The sequence below is a fragment of the Ranitomeya variabilis genome, chromosome 5, assembly GCF_051348905.1.
Source record: "Ranitomeya variabilis isolate aRanVar5 chromosome 5, aRanVar5.hap1, whole genome shotgun sequence".
NCBI classification, from domain to species: domain Eukaryota; kingdom Metazoa; phylum Chordata; class Amphibia; order Anura; family Dendrobatidae; genus Ranitomeya; species Ranitomeya variabilis.
Window position 1 is genome coordinate 625233410 of NC_135236.1, and position 13674 is coordinate 625247083.

General features: G+C 44.6%; 1 protein-coding gene across 1 annotated transcript in view; it reads left to right on the forward strand.

Moving 5' to 3' along the window:
• APBB3 (amyloid beta precursor protein binding family B member 3) overlaps window positions 1–13674 on the forward strand; it is a 110460-nt gene that overhangs the window by 56534 nt on the left and 40252 nt on the right. Inside the window, exons 8-9 of the mRNA XM_077266129.1 lie at window positions 6569–6683; window positions 7948–8035. Coding sequence (XP_077122244.1) covers window positions 6569–6683; window positions 7948–8035 — 203 coding nt within the window. The remainder of the gene's footprint in view (window positions 1–6568; window positions 6684–7947; window positions 8036–13674) is intronic.

A 13674-nucleotide genomic window follows, 5' to 3' on the forward strand; every position in this document is an offset into this window, starting at 1 on the left:
TGATATACATTCAAATTTAACTTGTATGGAGGCGGTTCATATAACGGAACATAACTAAATCCCATCACATAGCAAGCCCAAAGTTAGAGTGGCTCAGAAGGGCAAGAGTGGTTAATTTAAATCGCATTGAGAGCAAACAGAATTTAGAGAAAAAAGAAGAGAAAAGAAAGAAAAAGGAAAAAAACTCTCAGGTCTGATCTGATGGCAAGTCATGTTTCTTGTGGTGCTTGGAGCGTGGGACCTTTGACCATCTCGGTGATATATTTGGAAGCTGAGGAGAGCTTGGCCAGTCAGGCAGGGAAGTCATCGGCAACTCGAAAGTACCTAAGAAATTGGCCAGATCACCTAGATTACGAAAGGTAGCTGTTTTCCCTCCTTTGAAGGCTATCAGTTGGAATGGAAAGCCCCATTTATAAGGAATGTCTTTTTCCTGGAGGAGGGACAGAAGTGGACGCAGAGCCCTTCTCAGTTGCAGGGTTCGCCTGGACAAGTCCGAGAGTATTACAATCTGTGTTCCACAGAATTGGATTGTACCCTTCCGTCTAGCGGCCAGCATTATAGACTCCTTAGTTTTGTAGTAGTGTACTCTGCAAATAACGTCTCTGGGCCTTGAGTCTGATTGTGGTTTTGGGCCAAGGGATCTGTGAATTCGGTCAAATTCTATGGCACCTGTCCCCTCTTCATTTAGGATTTCAAGAAATAATTTCTGAACTGTGGGGTCTAGTTCAGATGGGCCTATGGACTCCGGTAGACCACGGATCCTGATGTTGTTACGTCTGTTACGGTTTTCTAGGTCCTCCATTCCGGTTGCCTATTCTTCCAATCTCAAAGTATGACTTGTTATGATCTCTCTGTGAGTTTGCAGCTCTTGCAATACGAGTTCCTGAGTTTTCTCTACCTCTTCCACCCTGGTTGTGAATTCTGATTTTAGGGCTTGGAGCTCCTTTTTAAAGGAGTTTTCTATTCTACAAGCAAATTTCTCCAAGTCTATTTTGGTGGGGAGGGATCTTATAAATTTGCCGAGATCCTATACGTTCAGGTCCTCAGGAAGTTCATTGCTATCATCACCTTCCTCAGTTGCCCTTTCAGGAGAGTTGTGTGGGGTCATTGAGTCTTGTGAAGATAAACGGTCCTCTGAAATCTTATTGGAGGACTGAGATCTAGTGTTTCTGTATTGCTTATTAGTGGTTAAGAAGCGATCCATATCTGTGGAGTGGGCTGTAGAGTCCAAAAGTACTTCCAAGCGTTTTCTGGACTTGCCCATGGACATAAGTGATTTTTATAGGCTAATAGTTGGCCGCGGTGGGTACATGCGAAATCCGAGGAGTTACATCAGGTATCTCACTCCACACCTAGCAGAAACCTCTCCCCAGGGAGATCTCCCCTTTATTTATTTATTTAGGGGGATAATCTGGAGCCTTGCAGGGGCTGGGCAGCACACACTATCCAACGCTGCACCCAGGGACGGTTCAGTGACCGTGTGGAGGAGCAGAGCTGGCTCCTGTGTATTATGGCGACTTTTGGCGCCAAAAGGAGAGCTAGAGAAGAAGGAGGGGGGACCAGGGCAACCACCGCTCCGGTCCTCCACAGGACCCTGCTCACTGCTTGCACCCGGCGAGAGCGATATGAAGGAGGCAAGTGTGAGGGGACGGTAGTGATAGGCGGCGTGAGCGTCCTTAGTCAGTGGGCCGTCTGAGTCACGGTGGCCTCTGTGCGGTGATGGCCGCCGATGTAATGGCGGTCTCCCCCTGCTCCGCCGGTGTTCCCCGACTCACCGGGCTCTTCTGCGCTGCGCCGCAATCCCCCTCCTTGCCTCCCGGCTCCCTGGCCGCTCGTCTCCTCCTCAAGAAGCCTCCCTCGGCACAGGGCTCAGACAGCGCCGGGTAGGGGCCTCTGTGATCTCCAAATTTGAGGGTTTTTTGGAGGTTTTGATGTAGGTTTAGCTGTTTCCTAAGTTTTTACACTTTCATTGACAAATACATCAAGTTTATGCAATGACTCAATATTTCCAGTGTTGACCCCCATTTTTCAAGACTTCTGCACTTTGCCCTGATAACTGGGCCAAATCCTGACTGATGACAACCCATTCTTACCTAATCAGAGCTTGAAGTTTATCACAATTTCCTTGGTTTTTTTTTTGTCCACTCGCCTTTTGAGGTTTGTCCACAGGTTCTCAATGGGGTTAAGATATGAGAACTTGCTGACCGTGGACCCAAAATGTTAAAGGGAATCTATCAGCAAGTTTTTGCTATGTAATCTTGTAAAGTTGCTAAAAGCCGCACAGGAACACAGTGTCCCAGTCCCAGTGTGCTGTCAGGTGTGGGGTGCATCATACTAATTTTTAGGCCCCAGGCCACCTCTGTCTCCCGGCCCCCATCCTCAGGAGCCACTGCACATAATTCAGGGGACACCAAGTTCACTGCAACAAGAAAACATTTGGTGCTCACTCAGTTCAAGTTCATCAGGGTGTAACGTGGGATAAGCACAGCACTTCATGTTTCTTACTTGCCTTATAACAATGCATCTTCAGCTCTACCACTCGTTCCTCCTGAACTTTCTCTAAGCTCACTGACTCTGTCAGTCTCAGGAATTTTCTGTCCACATCAGCAGTGCACCTGGGATCCACAACCTTCTCTGTCCATCTTCCCTGTACGTCAGAGGACACCATATGCCTCGCAGTTTCTATGCAAGACCGTGGGCTCTGGACGCGACAGGGGCATCCACTTGGAATTCCAGTAGGGCTTCCAACTGCTTTGAAATACCGGTACACGCTGGCCCCAGCAGCACAATGTTCTTGAAGTCCAGTGTATAATGTCACTGGTGATCACTGTATTACCTGTACACTAAACACTATATACAGAACTCCTATGTATAATGTCACTGGTGATCACTGTATTACTTGTACACTATACACTATATACAGGGCTCCTGTGTATAATGTCACTAGTGATCACTGTATTATCTGTACACTGACACTATATACAGAGCTCCTGTGTATAATGTGACTGGTGATCACTGTATTACCTTTATACTATACACTATATACAGAGCTCCTGTGTATAATGTCACTGGTGATCACTGTATTACCTATACACTATATACAGATCTCTTGTGTATAATGTCACTTATGGTAATAACAGTGTTGTTAGTATTGTGGTTTTGATTTATGATCAGTATTCTAGTATTCGGTCACTATGTGGTGGTAATTTGTGGTCTGGTCATTGCATGGCAGTATTTATCCCCTGTATGTGGTATTATTCGGTCACCATGTGGTGGTAATTTGTGGTCTGGTCACAATATGGCAGTATTTGTCTCTTGTATGTGGTGGTATTCTGTCACTATGTGGGTGGTAATTTGTGGTCTGGTCACGGTGTGGCAGTATTTATCCCCTGCATGTGTCATTATTCGGTCACTATGTGGTGGCAATTTGTGGTCTGGTCATGGTGAGGCAGTATTTATCCCCTGCATGTAGTATTATTCGGTCACTATTATTCAGTACACTAGTTATGTTGTGGCGGTATTTCTCCTTGTATTGCCAACAAGGGTTTTGCCACCAAGTATTAAGTCTTGTTTGCCAGAGGGATCAAATACTTATTTCTCACTGCAAAATGCAAATAAATGTATATAATTTATACAATGTGATTTTCTGGATTTTGTTTTTAATATTCTATCTTTCAATGTTAAAGTGAACCTACCCTTAAAATTATGGCCTGTTCCTGTCTTTGTCAGTGGGCAAACTTACAAAATCAGCAAGGGTTCAAATAATTATTTACTTCATTGTATGGCACATAGGACACACACTGTGGCTGTATATATGGCACATACTGCGCTTGTATATATCACACATAGGACACACACTGCGGTTCTATATATGGCACATAGGGGACACACTGCGCATGCACAGTACAAACTTTGTACTTGCAGATGGTGTTTTTTTCGTTGGAAGGAAGAGAAAAGCCAGGATTTTTACAGACTGTCCATAAATTTATGGACAGTTGACAACCCAGCTTCCCATCTACTCAGATTGCTCTCCATGCCTCCCTTTTACTGACGCCTTCATATAAAAACATACACAAAAATTGAGCTTTGTTTGAGTTGGTATACATGCAGCACATAAACGCAAGTGCACATTGGCCCTAAAACCTACAAAACCTACAAGAAACAAAATGAGCAAAGAACCTGCTGTAGCTAAATAAGTAAAAAGCAAAAGTGCATTTGAATAACACAGAGTTCTTAGTAATACTGTTTTTTAACCAAAAATAGCATAAAAGCCATCCCACCATTGACAAGGTGACTCTGATTGGGACGGTCCTACACTGTCTAATATTAAAACCTTACCATGTGTCAGAGTTGACCTCAGTGTGTGAATAATGGCAGACAAAAGGACCGAGTCCCAACCAGTGGACCCCAGTCTAGGGAAGCCTTTAAATGTAATTACCAGCTCAGGAAAGGGAGGCCACTCATTTTGTTTCTTGTAGGTTTTGTGATGCCTTCATATGCAACCTTCACTTTCCTCCTAGTGACCCCATTGTTAGTAGCAGGAAGCTGAACTGACTGATAGTTTTGCTTCCTGTCATCTCCTTATACAGGTCCTAGAGATGAATGCAGGGAGATAGAACAGTGCAGCTGGGCTACACATTTCTTTCATAGATTGGGCAGTGAGCTTAATTAGCAATCTGCCCAGTCATGATGGGGGAAAAAAAGTCTGCTTGAGGGCACAGTTTCACTGAATAGGGTAGTCTATAAAAAACTCCTTCACACATCCGGAAAAAATTGGTACTTGAAGAAATAGTACCAGTGTCATCAGTGTATTGGATCAGTGCATCATCAGTGTTTTCCGATATGGAAAAGGAAATTACAAGTATTCTCCTATACTTTGCAATCTTAAACACATATGGCACATGGATGCCACACGGATGCCATCTTGTTTTACATTGACCCATAGACTTGTATTGGCCCTTGTCATCCATGCTGCCGGTAAAAAGAGAACATATGTATAGCAGCACAGGTTATAATGGTGTAGCAAAGCCTGGTAGGCTAGGGTTAAATCTTAGCTTTACAGGTTCTGATTAAATCAGCTGGCTAGCCATGAATAAAACCAGGCTAGCTGTTCTCCTTAATCAGCTCAGGGAAGCTGACCAGACTGGATGTGTCTTGGAGCTGAAGAGGGAGACAGTACAGAGTCCCTGTCTGAGAAGAGTCTGCACAGTCCGTGTGTATCAGTGGTTGCTATAGACAATAGCTGTTTTGGTTGACTGAGCTGATGCTAGCTTAGCCGCGTATGAGTAGCCAGGGTTAGTTCTATATAGATAGCGCCTGGACAAGGCTAGGGATCTATGTTTGAGTTTGTTTTGGTGCTGTGCAAACTGGAGAAAGCAATAAAAAATGCACGTGTTTGGACCAAAACTGCATTGCATATGTAAACGCTAAGGCCTAATGTCTAACGCTGAACAGCAAACAACGACTGGTGAAGGGGGCCTAAGGTGCACTGTGGCACAGGGTAAAGATATAGATTGAGTGCAAATATTTTCCATAGTTTATACCTTTTCCTAGCATACATGAAAATATACATTAATAAGTAACTTAATGTCCATTTCAATAAGGCTCTGATTTAAAAAAAACAAACAAACAGAAGATGAAATTAAAGTGGTTCTCCAGCTACGCAAAATAATTTTGAAAACAATGTAGAATTATGTAAATTAAGAAAAGAGGCTATAATCGCAATACTAACCCTGTCTGGTTTTGACATTTTTGGGTCCTCTGCCGGCCCCCTCTTTCTGCTATAGTCATTGCCTTCCTACCCGGACATGTTGTCTCATTTTAGCCAGTGACAAGTGACTAGCTGTAGCAAGCTATTGAGAAAGGGGCAGTTTACAGCCAAGAATGCTCCTTCTTCCACCAGGGCTTCTTCTGGCAATCAGCTGATTGGTACTATCTGTATATAATCCTGGTATAAACTGTACATGTTTCTGAGAAGCAGGTGGAATATTACATGGCACCCATTCATGTTGGCGGTGCCTTTCTGCGCTGCTTAATAAAGCGGAAGACCTTCCTCTTAACTCCTTCTCTATAGTGTTATGACCTTTCATCCAACCTCATTAAGTTCTATCTAAATTTTTCACGTACGTGTTCTATGTTTTTCAAAGAAAGGACACAAACCCATCCTAGTACCCGTGTAGATGACATGAGCTGCTGATCTCAGTGATTGGCTGCAGCTCTGGTGACGTGAGTCAGAGATGATGCCAACTGTAGGCTGGTGGCCGGTGCCCTGTGTGATATAACAGGTTGCCCACGTGCAGAAATCCCCACAGTTGCAGCCTTAGCTGCTATCAATGAGGTTATTAATGATTGAAGAATGATCTGCCCAGCTGAATGCACTTGGACACATAATCAAAATCCACTGCTGGCAGCTCCTTTGCAACTGCCGACCAATGACATCCCAGATGTGATCGATGGGAGACAAGTCCAGAGATGCTACAGCCCATGGTAGCATGTTTAGGCCATGCAGGCTCCTCACATGTACTTCTGCTTTTATAATATTAATATTTATAATAATGTGTTCTTTTAGGGACTTTGCATTTGTGGCTAATGACAAAGATACCTGCATGCTGAAGTGCCATGTGTTCCATTGTGATGTCCCAGCCAAGGCCATTGCCAGTGCCCTCCATGATATGTGCTCCAAGGTAAACAGGAATTCTTAATATTTGGCTCACCTTTTAGGAAGCATTAAAGGGGTATTTCAACAGATTACAAAATATAAACAGCATATATTACTAAATAGATCTCTTAGACCCAATGAGGCTGGTGAATGACCCAATGAAGCGGGTGTACTTACTATGACAATCCATGCGAGAATGGCTGCATAATCTTTTTTAAATTTTTCCTGCCTGATATTCAATTTAGTATTTTTTTTTAATCTAGTTCTATCAGGATTAAATAGCCATGCTACAGTACCCCACAGTATCCCACCACCGAATATGATGCCCCCACAGTATCACCCACACAGCATGATACTGCTTCACGTACACTGTATGGAGTCCTCGCCCCAGCAGGACCTACACGGGCATCCCACTGGCTATTCCTTCTCCTCTGTTGCTGAGTTTGTACCTGCTGCCAAGTCACATGACCTGAAAACGTCATGTGACTTGTAGATTTTCCAATCTCTATACAGACGGGCTGGTGGAGTAGGGATCTGACTGCTCCCTCCTCCACAATTATATTCAATTTTATCTGTGTGTATCCTTTCCATATTTCTTGTTGGTGCATATAGAATTTATAGCCTGTATTATAATATTTACCTATGCTCATATATTAATATGGTTAAAGAATATTTATATCTCATACATTTATGGCATGTCCACTGGATATGCCAAAAATGTCTGATAGATATGGAATCCATCGGCAAACGTCCGATATGGGACAACTTCTTTTATGATGTTATGTAGAAATGACTTCATTGTTAAAGGGTTTGTCCACCACTAGTACAACCCATTCTTGATCTAAATGTTTAGTGATGATAAAAAAAGTATACTCGCCTCTCGTATGGGCGCTGTTCCAGCTGTGTCAGCATTCGCAGGGCTCTTGTGCAGTTGTTATGACACAATAGTCTGGCACCCATTCTTGGCGTCACCGCCTCCACCTTCGGACAAATTGAGGAAGAGGAAGTGAGAGAGAAGCTCTGACTTCCTCGTGATGTTCAGTTTGTCCAAAGGCGGAGACAGTGACGCCAACAATGGGTGCCAGACTCTTGTGTCATAACAACTGCTCGAGAGCCCTGAGAATGCGAGTGCCGACACCGCTGGAACAGCACCGGTACGAGAGGCGAGTATAGGCTTATTTATTTTATCAGGGCCAAGAGTGGGGTATAAGAAGGGGTTTTCCTAGTAGTGGACAACTTCTTTATTTTAAACCATGTTGTAGTAAATCTTGTCTTGTTACCCCCTTCAGATCATGGCAGAAAGAGCAGTTGCCAATAATACCATCACCCGGTCTGTTACCTTAGAGACCATCTCACCGGAAGACTTACCCGTACAAGGTGTGTAACAGTCTGAAAAAAGAAGTAGAACATTTCATTGTACAAAACAAGAAAAGTCCAAAAAATGCATTATTCTACAAGGTGTGAATTTGGTACAAATAGCGCATGTGGTATGATACATGTGACGCCACTCGGAAGACTTTTTTTTTAAATTAAAAATAAATCTATTTAGCAAACAGTTAAAAATATCTTACCGTTTTGCTTATACACCTCCCATGCAGAGCTATTTGTATCCATGGAATTGAATATGAAAAAACTGTGGTCCTGTTATCATGTTTTACTTCCACTTACCGTATTTTATTTTTTCCTTTTGATTTATTTTTTTGCTTTTAATGAATTGGATCTATAAAAAAATAGCTGCCGAGGTGAACAATATTCGATAATGATTTCTTACACTATATGCCTATGAAGTAGTTCGCTCAGATCTGGAGACCCGGCGGTCGGGCCAGATCTTCCAATCCAAAAATGATCCATTTTTGATAGACGTTTGATTTTCCTCACATGTATTCAGGCTGTCCAGCAGCCTTAAATCATGCAGCTGAGGCAAGTAAAAACTAAATCTCCTAGCACACAAAAATACTCGGAAACCACCCGAGCGTGCTCGGGGAGACCCGAGCCACAATGCTACTCACCCATCACTACTTAATAGGTATTATGTACAACAGATAGCGGGTGCATAGATACATGAACGTTTCTCTTAGTGCATGGAATATCTTCAACATCTTCATATACATTTTCTGTTCTGCCTAACTCAATGCTATATCTTCACCATTACCCAGCGCAGTAATTCAGGAACCTCCCTCGTCCCCAACGACGGTACTGCAGTCAGTAAGTGAGAGTACTGTACTACAACTCACGGTTCCGCGTCCTTTTCCCCTTAGGGAAGCTACCTTGCCACTATGGCTGTTGCTGAGCTTCTCTGCTCGCCGACGCTTTAGAACTACTGCCTTGTTTCACGTTCCTTGCTCTGATAAGTCCCATTACCTCCTGGACCTGCACACTTGATTTTCCTCTGCTGGGCTGCCTGCCTCAGACCTCGTCTCCGGAGAATCACTTACTCCTCTTTTTGTCACTTTCTCTTGTCTCTCCTCTGGATCACACTACCATCCTCTTGGTCTCTTCTCACGTTAGGGACACCACGTCATGCGGCTCTGCTGAGTAATCGGCCTAGGTACAAGCTAGGCTCTGTCTAAATCCTGACAGTAAACTCTCTCTCTGTCTCTTTACTTTAGCCCCTCCCACTCTGGGCTAGTCCTAACTGTTTCTGATAACTGTTATGACCCCAATGGCAGAGGGTCTCAGGAATAATGCTAAGTCAGTAAATACAGAAAACCAGCTCATAGGGCAGCAGTGGTAACTGGGCTGACCATATAACTAATCCTAGCACCACAAATACCAGCAGCCTGGGAACGTTCCTACGTTGATCCTAGACGTCTCGCGCCAGCCGGAGAGCTAACTACCCCTAGAAGGGAAAAGAAAGACCTTTCTTGCCTCCAGAGGAAATACCCCAAAAAGTTGGATAGAAGCCCCCCACAAATAATAACGGTGAGGTAAGAGGAAAAGACAAACATAAGAATGAGCTAGGAATTTAGCAAAGAGAGGCCCACTAGCTAATAGCAGAATATAGAAAGATAACTTATATGGTCAGCAAAAAATCCTATCAAAAATATCCACACTGGAAATTCAAGAACCCCCGAACCGTCTAACGGCCCGGGGGGAGAACACCAGCCCCCTAGAGCTTCCAGCAAGGTCAGGAATCACATTTAGTACAAGCTGGACAAAAATGATAGCAAACAAATAACCCAAAAAACAAAGAAGCAAGACTTAGCTTAATTAAACACGAACCAGGACCAGCAAACAGGAGCAAACAGAATGTGTTTCCAGGAGGCACTAGTCCAGGCACTGGACTAAGGTTCCAGGAGGTTTATATAGCAACACCCCTGAAGTAACGACCCAGCTGGGTGCAGACAGAGGGAAGGAAATCCCAGAGTCATATCACTAGTAACCACTAGAGGGAGCCAAAAAAGTCTAATTCACAACAGTACCCCCCCCTTAAGGAGGGGTCACCGAACCCTCACCAAGACCACCAGGGCGATCAGGATGAGCAGCGTGAAAGGCACGAACCAAATCGGCCGCATGCACATCAGAGGCAACCACCCAGGAATTATCCTCCTGACCATAACCCTTCCACTTGACCAAATACTGAAGCCTCCGCCTGGAGAGACGAGAATCCAAGATCTTCTCCACCACGTACTCCAACTCGCCCTCAACCAACACCGGAGCAGGAGGCTCAGCAGAAGGAACCACAGGCACAACGTAGCGTCGTAACAAAGACCTATGGAACACGTTGTGAATGGCAAACGAAACCGGAAGATCCAAGCGAAAGGACACAGGATTAAGGATTTCCAATATCTTGTAAGGATCGATGAAGCGAGGCTTAAATTTAGGAGAGGAGACCTTCATAGGAACAAATCGAGAAGACAGCCACACCAAATCCCCAACACGAAGTCGGGGACCCACACCGCGGCGGCGGATGGCAAAACGCTGAGCCTTCTCCTGTGACAACTTCAAGTTGTCCACCACATGATTCCAGATCTGCTGCAACCTATCCACCACAGAATCTACTCCAGGACAGTCAGAAGGCTCCACATGTCCCGAGGAAAAACGAGGATGGAAACCAGAGTTGCAGAAAAATGGCGAAACCAAAGTAGCGGAACTAGCCCGATTATTTAGGGCAAACTCAGCCAACGGCAAGAAGGTCACCCAATCATCCTGATCTGCCGAAACAAAATTCCTCAAGTAAGCTTCCAGAGTCTGATTAGTTCGCTCAGTTTGTCCATTAGTCTGAGGATGAAAGGCAGACGAGAACGATAAATCAATGCCCATCCTAGCACAAAAGGATCGCCAGAACCTGGAAACAAACTGGGATCCTCTGTCAGACACAATATTCTCAGGAATGCCGTGTAAACGAACCACATTCTGAAGGAACACAGGAACCAGATCGGAAGAGGAAGGCAGCTTAGGCAAAGGCACCAAATGGACCATTTTTGAAAAGCGATCACATACCACCCAGATGACAGACATACCCCGAGACACCGGGAGATCAGAAATGAAATCCATGGAAATATGTGTCCAAGGCCTCTTCGGGACAGGCAAGGGCAAGAGCAACCCGCTGGCACGGGAACAGCAAGGCTTAGCTCGAGCACAAGTCCCACAGGACTGCACAAATGACCGTACATCCCGTGACCAGGAAGGCCACCAAAATGACCTAGCCACCAGATCTCTGGTGCCAAAAATTCCCGGATGACCTGCCAACACCGAGGAATGAACCTCGGAAATGACTCTGCTGGTCCACTTATCAGGAACAAACAGTCTGTCAGGTGGACAAGAGTCAGGTCTACCAGCTTGAAATCTCTGCAACACACGTCGCAAATCAGGAGAAATGGCTGACAAAATAACTCCTTCTTTAAGAATACCAACAGGTTCTGTGACTCCAGGAGAGCATCAGCTTTCACATTCTTTGAACCTGGTAAATACGAGACCACAAAGTCAAAACGGGAGAAAAACAATGACCAGCGGGCCTGTCTAGGATTCAAGCGTTTAGCAGACTCGAGATACATCAAATTTTTGTGATCAGTCAAGACCACCACACGATGCTTAGCACCCTCGAGCCAAAAACTTCCTAGAGAAGAAAGCATATGGTCTCATTACCGAGCAACCAGGGCCTCTCTGTGACAAAACGGCCCCTGCCCCAATCTCAGAAGCATCCACCTCGACCTGAAAGGGAAGTGAGACATCAGGCTGGCACAAAACAGGCGCCGAAGTAAACCGGCGCTTCAACTCCTGGAACGCCTCCACGGCTGCAGGAGCCCAGTTAGCAACATCAGAACCTTTCTTGGTCATATCCGTCAAAGGTTTAACAACGCTAGAAAAATTAGCGATAAAACGACGGTAGAAGTTAGCAAAACCCAAGAGCTTCTGAAGACTCTTAACTGACGTGGGTTGAGTCCACTCATGAATAGCTCGGACCTTGACTGGGTCCATATCTACAGCAGAAGGGGAAAAAATAAACCCCAAAAAGGGAACCTTCTGTACTCCAAAGAGACACTTTGAGCCTTTAACAAACAAGGCATTCTCACGCAAAACCTGAAACACCATCCTGACCTGCTCCACATGTGAGTCCCAATCTTCAGAGAAAACCAGAATATCGTCCAGATAAACAATCATAAATTTATCCAGATACTTCCGGAAAATATCATGCATAAAGGACTGAAATACTGAGGGAGCATTAGAAAGCCCAAAAGGCATCACCAAGTACTCAAAATGACCTTCGGGCGTATTAAATGCAGTCTTCCATTCATCACCTTGCTTAATGCGCACAAGGTTGTATGCACCACGAAGATCTATCTTGGTGAACCACTTGGCACCCTTAATCCGGGCAAACAAGTCCGACAAGAGAGGCAAAGGATACTGAAATTTTACAGTGATTTTATTCAGTAGCCGATAGTCAATACAAGGTCTCAAAGATCCGTCCTTCTTAGCCACAAAAAAGAATCCCGCACCAAGAGGGGAAGAGGATGGACGGATATGCCCCTTCTCCAGAGACTCCTTGATATATGAACGCATTGCGGCATGCTCAGGTACTGACAGATTAAATAATCTTCCCTTAGGAAATTTACTACCTGGAATCAAATCTATGGCGCAGTCACAGTCCCTATGAGGAGGCAGAGCACTGGATCTGGACTCACTGAATACATCCTGATAATCAGACAAATACTCAGGAACTTCTGAAGGAGTAGAGGAAGCAATAGACACCGGCGGGGAATCAGCATGAATTCCCTGACAGCCCCAACTTGACACAGACATTGCCTTCCAATCCAGGACTGGATTGTGGGTCTGTAACCATGGCAGACCCAAAATGACCAAATCATGCATTTTATGCAGAACAAGAAAACGAATCACCTCCCGATGTTCAGGAGTCATGCACATGGTCACCTGCGTCCAAAACTGCGGTTTATTTTCCGCCAATGGCGTAGCATCAATACCTCTAAGAGGAATAGGATTTACTAACGGTTCAAGAACAAAACCACAGCGCTTGGCAAATGACAGATCCATAAGACTCAGGGCGGCACCTGAATCCACAAACGCCATAACAGGGTAAGAAGACAAAGAGCAAATTAAAGTCACAGACAAAATAAATTTAGGTTGCAAATTACCAATGGCGACAGGACTAACAACCCTTGTTAGGCGTTTAGAGCATGCTGATATAACATGTGTAGAATCACCACAGTAAAAACACAAACCATTCTGACGTCTATGATTTTTCCGTTCATTTCTAGTCTGAATTCTATCACATTGCATTAAATCAGGTGTTTGTTCAGACAACACCACCAGAGGATTAGCGGTTTTGCGCTCCCGCAAACGCCGGTCAATTTGAATAGCAAGCGCCATAGAATCATTCAGACTTGTAGGAATGGGGAAACCCACCATCACAATCTTAATGGCTTCAGAAAGGCCATTTCTGAAATTTGCGGCCAGAGCACACTCATTCCACTGAGTAAGCACGGACCATTTCCGAAATTTTTGGCAATACACTTCAGCTTCATCCTGACCCTGAGAAATAGCCAGCAAGGCTTTTT